General features: G+C 43.1%; 2 protein-coding genes across 7 annotated transcripts in view; one reads left to right on the top strand and one right to left on the bottom strand.

Annotated features, from left to right (window-relative positions):
* PXK (PX domain containing serine/threonine kinase) overlaps positions 1–4,317 on the top strand; it is a 55,859-nt gene extending 51,542 nt beyond the window's left edge. For 3 of the 6 annotated variants that reach the window (XM_010851588.1, XM_010851587.1, XM_010851589.1), the window contains one exon: positions 3,030–4,317. In XM_010851588.1, coding sequence (XP_010849890.1) covers positions 3,030–3,235 — 206 coding nt within the window. In that variant the 3' untranslated portion in view covers positions 3,236–4,317. Of the gene's footprint in view, positions 1–1,773; positions 1,799–3,029 lie in introns of all 6 variants that reach the window. The other 3 variants (XM_010851594.1, XM_010851592.1, XM_010851591.1) reach the window with 3 other exon arrangements.
* A 349-nt stretch (positions 4,318–4,666) lies between these two features.
* Positions 4,667–9,504, bottom strand: part of PDHB (pyruvate dehydrogenase (lipoamide) beta) — a 5,558-nt gene continuing 720 nt past the window's right edge. The window contains exons 3-10 of the mRNA XM_010851586.1: positions 8,187–8,294; positions 8,029–8,091; positions 7,890–7,925; positions 7,439–7,724; positions 6,920–7,030; positions 6,486–6,577; positions 5,489–5,630; positions 4,667–5,202 (exon numbers count right to left, since the gene is read on the bottom strand). Of these exons, the coding sequence (XP_010849888.1) occupies positions 5,057–5,202; positions 5,489–5,630; positions 6,486–6,577; positions 6,920–7,030; positions 7,439–7,724; positions 7,890–7,925; positions 8,029–8,091; positions 8,187–8,294 (984 nt within the window). The 3' untranslated portion in view covers positions 4,667–5,056. The remainder of the gene's footprint in view (positions 5,203–5,488; positions 5,631–6,485; positions 6,578–6,919; positions 7,031–7,438; positions 7,725–7,889; positions 7,926–8,028; positions 8,092–8,186; positions 8,295–9,504) is intronic.

Genomic DNA, 9,504 nt, shown 5'->3' with positions numbered 1-9,504 from the left:
CATCTGGGGAGTAGGGGAGCTCAGGCATCAGGCAGTTGTCCCAGATTCATCACAGGCCCAAGAGACAACTCTGAATTTGGACGCTGGTAACATTTCCAACCCCCCCCCGCTGCCCCCCCCCCGACATTATTAGCCATGTGTTACAGCTTAAGTTCCAGTGAACCTTTAAAGGAATTTTGTGGACCATAGAAAAGGCAAAAAAAGAAAAACTAAAAAAGGACCAAAAAAATCAATGGGACCTGTAATTAGACTGAGAGTCCCTAGGGTGTGTGTTTTTGCCTCCTCCAAGGTCAAGTGTTGACCTGGACCTCCCTGCCTGCCCCCAACCTTCCTGAGGCTTCTGAGCTGCTCCTGGGCCTGATCCTATGTATAGAGATCTGCCCTGGTTGTTGCAGGCCCAGTGAGGAGAGGCGGACCTCATGGGACATGGGGCCCTTTACGATTGGTCTGGCCCTCTGTGAGAGCACCTCTGGTGACCTTAGTTTTTTCCCTTTGGATGAGCAGACTCTCCTTGCACAGCCCCCAGCAGCACAGGTTACCCTGTGGCACTTTGGACAGTGGATTTATTTATGCTACCTACATATTCAAAGCAACTCATTTAGACAGTCTTAGCCTTTACTTGGGAGAAGGCAATGGCAACCCATTCCAGTACTCTTGCCTGGAAAATCCCATGGGCGGAGGAGCCTGGTGAGCTGCAGTCCATGGGGTCGCTGAGAGTCGGACACGACTGAGCAACTTCACTTTCACTTTTCACTTTCATGCGCTGGAGAAGGGAATGGCAACCCACTCCAGTGTTCTTGCCTGGAGAATCCCAGGGACGGGGGAGCCTGGTGGGCTGCCGTCTATGGGGTCGCACAGAGTCGGACACGACTGAAGTGACTTAGCAGCAGCAGCCTTTACTTGGACGATGAGGGTCCGTTTCCTGAGCACCACCCCGTCCCCAAACTGTGGTAGTGAATGTGCACTTCTAATTTTGAGTGCCAGGTAGTATTGAGGCCACAGTCGAGGGTTGGTTCTGCGTGAGAGCCGAGCAGGTTAGTTCTGTGCCAAGATGGCAGCCTGTACCAAGTCTAGTCCCTGAGGCCCATCTCTAGCCTCCCAGAGTCCTGGGCTAGAAGGGTGGCTGGTCTCTGGATAGTCAGTCCCATGCCTTTAGTGGGACAAAGTGTTGTTTCAGCCCTGTCTTCTGGTCTGTAACCCACCCTGACGCTTCTGCCGGCGTCAAAGCCCAGAGCTGGGAGGCAGAAATGCTGGCGCTCATTCAGGTACATGTTGGGCCCTCCAGGTCAAGTCCAATTCTGCTGCCCTTTTTTGGCCATTGGCTGAGAGTGCTGGGGAGGGGCGCTGGGAGGGTATTGGCATCCACTCAGTCCTCTGGGCTCTGCACTTGAGTTCCAAGAGGCTTCAGAGGCCATCTCCCCTCCTGGTATTTCAATGGTCACTTTCCAAGAACACCCTTCAGAGGAACGCTTATATGACACACCGGTTTTCCCTGTTCTTCTCATCTCCACAGTCATGTCAGGTTGCAAGTCCTTTTTTATCTCTGTAACCCTGTAACACCAGGCTGGGAGCATCTTCCCATAATCCACCCTGGCATACAACATAATAGAACTTCATTAGTTGTCATTGTATAGAACCAGTGAAAATGACGTTTTGTTCATCTGTCTGTGTTCACTCTTTATTTGTATTGTCATATTATTATTTGAGAATTTCAAGAACTCCAGAGCATGAGTGTGTGTATCTGTGTGATTCTTTAATTTCAGTTGCCTTTAGGTTTGGGTAAAAGATGTAAAGGAAGGTAAGTGGTTTTCTATGAAATACTTTAACCATGGCTTCTCACAGTTGGTAAACAAAGGTTGCTCTTGCTGAAGTATGTTATTGATGGTCCTGAACACCCATCCATATAAAGTCAAGTTGTGGCGGGTATGTCCTCCTGTTGCCACCACAGCTGGGGAGGCGGTGGGGGAGCCACCCAGCAGACTGTCTTGCTGGGGTGGCCCTAGGATAGGGCAGAGGGTGAGGCTGGAACAGAGGTGGGGCCACAGGGAGCTGCCCGGGCCACAGGGAATGGGGCAGCTCCCTGTAGCACAGGCAAGTTCTTTGAAGCAAGGCCTTTTCTGAACCGAGTGTTTATTTTGTTCGAAGAGGATGAAATTCATTTGTTGATTTAAAAGTATACAATTCAAGTGCACAATGTCTGTGTGCCTGGAAGGAAGACAAGAGAAGTTTCAGATACCTGTTCAGTTTCCTTCTCCTTGCCCACCAGGGTAGAGCCCGCCATTCCAGTCTCCCCCAACACTTCAGCAAAGATGTAGGGTTAGTGCATTTCTGTCTTGTAGGGTTGGCTCCCAGTGGATACAAGGGTGTTTGAGGAAGACGCCTCCTTGAGAGTGCCATTGTGGGAGAAAGTCCTCTGTCCCTTGCTGAGCATTGCTGACAATTATCAGCATTTTATATTTCTTTCAGGCAACCTAGTATATTCAAGACAGATGGAAAAAAATAAAAAGACCCTGAGGAGCCCATAACCCAGCAGACAGTGGTTCCTTGCTGAGAATCCTCATTTGTCATTTCATGTTAAATCACATCCTTCAAATACAGTGTGCTTTGCAGCAGCTAAAGAACTGTTCATCCCTTTCTAGTAATCGATATTTTAGGTAGCCCAGCTGTGCATACAGATGTCTGTCTTTCATTGCTAGCTCAGGAGTAGGTGGAGCTGTATGGAACCTGGAAAAAGTAGGGAAGGGAACCTTTCTTTTGGGATCATTTTTAAAATCTGGAAATTCATCTATGCAGAGAATGTTACTGTGTAATTTTATGTAATCTGTGATATTTGTTTAGTCTTTTCTCACATGAGTGTTAACTTGGGAGAAATGGCAACTTCAAAAAAAAAATCACACAGTTACAAAGTATCTCGGCCCCTCTGAGGGAAAATGCTTGCAGTCTTCCCCAAGTCCTTTCTGCCAAGGACTGAGCAGCAGCACGTGTGCAGGGTGCGTGCAGAAATACTGACTGTCCCTTCTCCTCCACAGGGATGTCCGCGTTGCCTCCTCCACCCCCACCCCCACCAGCAGCAGCTCCCTCACCTCCTTCGAGCACAGAGGCGCCCTCACAGTTTCCACCCCAGGCTGTGAATGGCGTGAGCCGAGGGGCCTTACTCAGCTCCATCCAGAATTTCCAAAAAGGAACTTTGAGGAAAGCCGAAACCTGTGATCACAGTGCTCCTAAGATTGGCTAAAGCTTCGTGTTTACACTCGGAGGGAAAAGTTCTTTTTTTTTTTTTCCTTTCACCTCCACCCCCTGAAGTATCCTCCTTCTGGATAAATACTTGCTGAGCCAGTACAGCCACATACGACTTTGCAGATGCTCACATAAGGGGCTTTTCAAGAGAGAAACACAGTCTTCAAGTAGAATGAAGTCAGGCTGGCATTGCTGCCTTAAGAAATATTTTGCTCCTTGGTTACTATCGGAATCTGGTTCACCCTCTTTTGGTGGGCAGCAGCATATCAGAATCAATTATTTCCACCAACTGAAGGAAATGGACAAAAAAACAAAAACGATGACAATATTCAGTCACCGAGGTGAATGGCCTTGGTGTTACAATCCCTCCCATCCCACTAGACAGCTCCTAGAACTGTTCCTCTCATAATTTCTCTATTCTAAAGCATTTTCTGGTTATTTCTTAGATAAAACTGTTTTTTGCTACCTTTAATTACATCTTAGACATTAACACCATAGCCCAAAGCATAGTGATGTCGCTGAGAGTCAGAGAAGCAACCGAGTTCTTCATTTCCCCCTCAAGTATAAGGTGAAAGTTCGCAACATTCTCTCAAGTTCAATCAGGAACTCCATTGTGGTTACAGAACTCAGGGCTGCTATAGGAACTACTCTAGGCTCTTCATTCCTTTTAGTTAGTACGTGTTGAACAGACAAAAAAATGTTAACATCAGGAAAAGCTCTTGCCAATTCAAGGATCTTCTTAATCCTTAGCATTTAAGTCAAGTTTGGGGTTTGTGGGGGGGTCATTATTACAAGTAAATTTGGCATCTATAGAAATCAGTTCTGATTTTTAAAGATTTATCCAAATATATCATCTTTTTAACATTACTCATTTATTAGAAAGATCCTTTATCCTATGATTTGCTTAAACCCTTAAATAAATTGCACTTTAAAGGATTATAAGTAATCCATCTAAAAAAATCAAGTTATACCCATCAGTGTTGGTTACTATGCAGAGAGAATGTCATTGTGTATAGTTTCATGTAATCTGTGATAAATGTTCAGCTGTATTTTTTATTAAAATAAACTGTGTCAAGAAAATGTGTTTTAGCTTGGCTAGATATTTTAATGCGAAGTTTTTGTACCACTTACGTGCTTCTGTAACTAACTTACATCTATCTTTTCCATCTCAACTTCTGAGGAGAGCAGTGTATGGCAGAATATTATGTATTTTGGCAGTGGGAAAAATACCTGACATGGATCTTGGTTTAACTTTGAAGAGAACCTACTGGAATTAGGCATCTGAAGAATCGGTGGGCAAGTTCCTGTTGTAAGTAAGTGATGCAGTTTAGGAGATTAGCGTTTAGTTCCTGATGGCACTAATTTCTTAACAGAATTTTAGGACTTCTATGCCACATTAATTATCTCAAGAATATAAAAATACCATTAGTCATAGTTAGGAATTCCTTTATTCCTTATCAAAACAATCTTAACAGTAAATGTAGATTAAATGCTTTTATTTTTTACATATAAGTTATCCTTTTTTGGATATATCTTTCATCAGGACTCTGCCACATTTACACCATGTTCTTCCAGTGAGAGGGTAAAATTGCACATGAATCTTATTCAAAGAACATGGTACTGTAACAGACCAAAAAAATATGTAACTTAGGAGAGTGGAAAGTTTTACCACAAACACATTTAAACTTCTTCCCAGTAAAAAAAATCTGTTGTTGCTTCAGAGATAACTTTATGAATTAAAAGGTCTTATGGGATAATCCAGATGAAGAGTCAGCAAGTATTTTAAGTAAATTCCAATGACCTGAACTTCAAGTCCAAACTAGATATTCAGTGTTTTCTTTATTGCAAATATGATGTCCTTAACCTGAGGTACAGAGTTGTCTTCTAGAATCTTTGCATAAGGCATAGGCACATCGGCACCAGTGACGCGAACTGCAGGAGCATCCAGGAAATTGAACGCGGGGCCTAAGAGGGAAGGAGGTGCAAGTCAGAGAGGCAAGGAAAACCAGCTGAGCACCACCACCTCAGCACAGCAGGTATGGCTGCCCCGAGAAGGGAAGTCTGAAATCTATGCTAATTACAAAGAATTGTTTATGGTTTTGCTTTTTTTAATTACCCAAAGGAAAAATAGCAAGCTGACAAGTTGAAAATTTCAAGTCATTTGATCATCCCTAGCTTTTGCTTGTTTTGTCCTGTAATAAACAGTGTTTATTTCAGCTTAACTCTTCTGGAATCAGTGTCTCTGAAATACCTTCCATGATCCTGGCACAGATTTCAGCTCCTACTCCGAACTGTGGCCAGCCTCCTTCCACGGTTACAAGGTGATTGGTCTTCATGACACTGCCTTCTATTGTTTCAATGTCCATTGGCCTGATGGTTCGCAAATTTATCACCTAGACAGAAAATACAGTAAATAGCTTTATAGAGCCACTGCCTCACAAATACATTTTATCCCCATAAAGCCACTTCCCTTATGTGTGCGTTCTCAGTCGCACAGTTGTGTCTGAGTCTTGACAACCCCATGTACTGTAGCCTGCCAGGCTCCTCTGTCTGTGGGATTTCCCAGGCAAGAATACTGGAGTGGGTTGCCATTTGCTACTCCAGAGGATCTTCCTGACCCAGGAATGAAACCTGCATTTCCCATCAATCTTTGAGTCTAGGGAAATCTGACTATGTCAAAAGGGGAACTAATTAAAACTTTATCTCTACTACAAGCAGCTCTGTTCACTTACAGAACTCACTTGTCCTCCCTTGGCTTTAACTTCCTCCTCATCAAAATAGTAACTAACACGTGACTGCTTACCAAGTACCAGACACTACAATAAGTATAATTCCACAACCACCCTGATGGGACAGTAAATATTATCCTCATTTTATGGCTGATGACACTGAGATTTATTAAAGTACATAATAACTTGCTCAAGCATAACCAGCAAGCGGTATCTCCTGGATATCAAAGGGTTAGACTCAATGACTTCTAAGTTTTCCATTCTCCCAACCTCCAGCTCTAAGTTTGGATCTTAACTTGATAAAACAGATACTAAAAAGATCCAGACACTAGTGTGGTAAAAAGCTAGGTGTTTAAAAACCAAGTAGGTTCCCACTGTTAAGCTGAGACAGAACTAAATGACAAAGCAAGATTTTATATCTAATTAACCTGTTAACAGAATTCAAACTCATCTTTCTGGGTCTCTTTAAATTTAAAGGGATCTTTCTGATTCTTTAAGAACATGTGTATGTCCACTTACCTCACATTCAATTCCCTCTTTAGACAGTACTGTTGCAGCTTCTAAGCAGTGGCCCACAGGTCTTGAATGAGCAACTATAGTTACGTGTGTTCCTGAAACAAAGTTGTCACAGATCAGAGGTCAGGTTGAAACCAAACACACTGTCCTTCTCTGTAGCCAGCTGTGGTTCTTGTTCATTTGTAAAATCTTAAACTCAACTTCATTCCAGTGAGATGAGGAACGTGATAGCCTTCCTGGAAATGAAGTACAAATCCACTAGGCTCGGATTTAGAAAAGCACAAATACGCGGTGCAGTCAGGGCATAACACACTTTAAACTCATCCTGTAATTTTCTAGTCAAAGTTAAGGCCAGTAACTTCTAGATCGAGTCTGATCAACATAAACAGAAGGAGCAGAGTGCTAATACTGTTGAAGTATATACTGATTTCACTTACCTTGCCTTTCTATTTTGGCTTTTCCAATAGGGATCAGAAAATCTTTTGACTGAGCTTCTGAAGGAAGTTCAAAAGGTACTCCGTACATCAATTCATTCTCCAGCACCACCACTACAATATATAAATATTTAAACCAGCGTAACCACATGACTAAGAATATCTATAAACACAATCTATTCATTCTGTGAGACGTTTCACTGTGCTGATTAGGAAGCATCATAGTGTCCCGTAGCCTTATGGATGGCTTAGATACAAACGTCTGTAGTCTGGTCAATCCTGATTTTACCTCTGGGGTTAAATCAGTGTTATAGGTGTGTAGTAAATTTCTCTCATACCTAATTGGCCCCCATATAGTCATAGATAAGAAAAACACTATTTTTCCCCTATGTTTACGACATCTGAGATCTCTAACATATGTCTATGCCTAACTTAATGGTCTTCAATGGTTCCTTCCATGCAGATATTTCATTTTAGTACTTTAATGTTCAAAAGAGATGCACGACACACCCCTCTACTGACCTGGGTTGTTATCCCGAATGGCTGATTTAATAAGCCCTTTTGCATCCTCTGAACTCCAGGGGCTGACCACCTTTAAGCCTGGGCAATGCCCATACCAGGCAGCAAAACATTGTGAGTGCTGGGCAGCTACACCTGCTGAGGCGCCATTGGGCCCCCTGAAGACTATGGGCACAGATTGAAGGCCCCCTGACATGTAGTACGTCTTGGCAGCTGAGTTTATGACCTGGTCGATGGCTTGCATAGAGAAATTGAAGGTCATGAATTCACAAATGGGCCGTAACCCAGCCTGTCAAATCAAAAATGATGAAAAGACGTTGAAAAGACTGGAAAACATCAGTTTAGAGTGGCAAATAACTACTTTGCCCCCCCCCCCTCAACACTCAAGCAATGATTTTAAAAGGTCTTGTTAAAAGAAACCCTTTGGGTGAGATTCACAAAGAAGACTACATACCATAGCGGCACCTACAGCAATTCCAGCAAAGCCCATCTAGAAAGTAAAATGCAAATATAAGTAAAAACCCACAAAAATTAGAGTAGTATCCTTTAACAGACATGCCCCTCCAAGGTCTGCTTCCTGATGGAAAGCTTACCTCAGATATGGGAGTATCTATGATCCTCTTATCTCCATATTTCTTCCACAGGCCTCGACTAACCTATAATTAAGCAATGACCCATTACTTCTAATTGTACTGGGGGCAAATGACCACCTCAATTCTGTATAGTGGTTGTTTTTTTTTTCCTTACTTACCTTATATGCCCCATCGTACTGGGCAACTTCTTCCCCAAGGAGAAATACCTTCTCATCTCTTTCCAGCTCCTCATCCATGCCTTGATTTATAGCCTCACGAACTGTCACCTGTCACAGGCATGGGAAAGCAGTCAATAAACTACAGGATTACTTAGGATACTACTGAGATTCTCTCTTGACCTATGCTGCCCACAGCACACGATACAAAAACCATCAGTAGAACAGGCTTCTCTTTAAAAGTTCAAAGAATTTAAAAAGTAACATTTCTATTGCTCATTGCCAGTCTATGATTAGATCTATGAATGAAAAATATACTGAACACTTCCCTTTTTAATATTTACTGGCTGCACTGGGTTTTAGTTGCACATACGGGATCTTCCGGTTGTGTCACGCAGGATCTTTCATTGTGGCTCACCGACACAGCAATTGCCATACAAGCTCAGTAGTAGTGGTGCACAGGCTCAGTTTCCCATATGGGATTTTGGTTCCCTCAACAGGGATTGAACCCACGTCCCCTGCATTGCAGGGTGGATTCTTAACCACTGGACCAGCAGGGAAGTCCCCTTTTTCTTAATGACTACCTAATCTTGAAAAATCTGCTTGCTGGCCAGACCAGTTCACAGGTGCTTTCTTAAGTAGAGAGTACACTGGATAATTTTATTTCCACATTTGGTATACTGTGGGGCAGAGAACAGTCAAGGAAGCCTAAGTAATACTACATACTGAGCACTAACTAAGTGCCAGACACTGCCAAACACTTTGCCTTCAGGATCTAGGAATTTCTCAACTATAAAGGTTGGTAGAATCCTCCAGTAACAAAAATGAGAAAAGAGGGAAATTCCTCATAAACTTGAACACAGAATTACCATATAATCCAACAATTCTAACTTCTAGATTTTATACCCCAAAGAACTGAAAGCGGGGACTCAGATAATTGCACATCAATGTTCACAGCACCATTATTCAAAATCCAACAGGTGGAAACAACTCAGGTGTCCATCAATGGTGAGTGGGTAAGAAAAGGTGGTATATGCCTACAACGGAATACTATTCAGCCTTAAAAACGAATGAAATTCTGACACATGCTCCGACATGGATGAACCTTGAAAACTTGGTAAGTGAAAGAAGTCAGACCTATAAGGAAAAATATTAAATGATTCCATTTATAGGCCATCCCTGCTGCTGCTGCTGCTGCTAAGTCGCTTCAGTCGTGTCCGACCCTGTGCGACCCCACAGACAGCAGCCCATCAGGCTCCTCTGTCCCTGGGATTCTCCAGGCAAGAATACTGGAGTGGGTGGCCATTTCCTTCTCCAATAG

The sequence above is a fragment of the Bison bison genome, unplaced genomic scaffold (assembly GCF_000754665.1).
Source record: "Bison bison bison isolate TAMUID 2011002044 unplaced genomic scaffold, Bison_UMD1.0 scf7180017864304, whole genome shotgun sequence".
NCBI lineage: Eukaryota > Metazoa > Chordata > Mammalia > Artiodactyla > Bovidae > Bison > Bison bison.
Note: the sequence above shows the minus strand (reverse complement) of the source record. Positions and strands in the feature narration are given on the sequence as shown.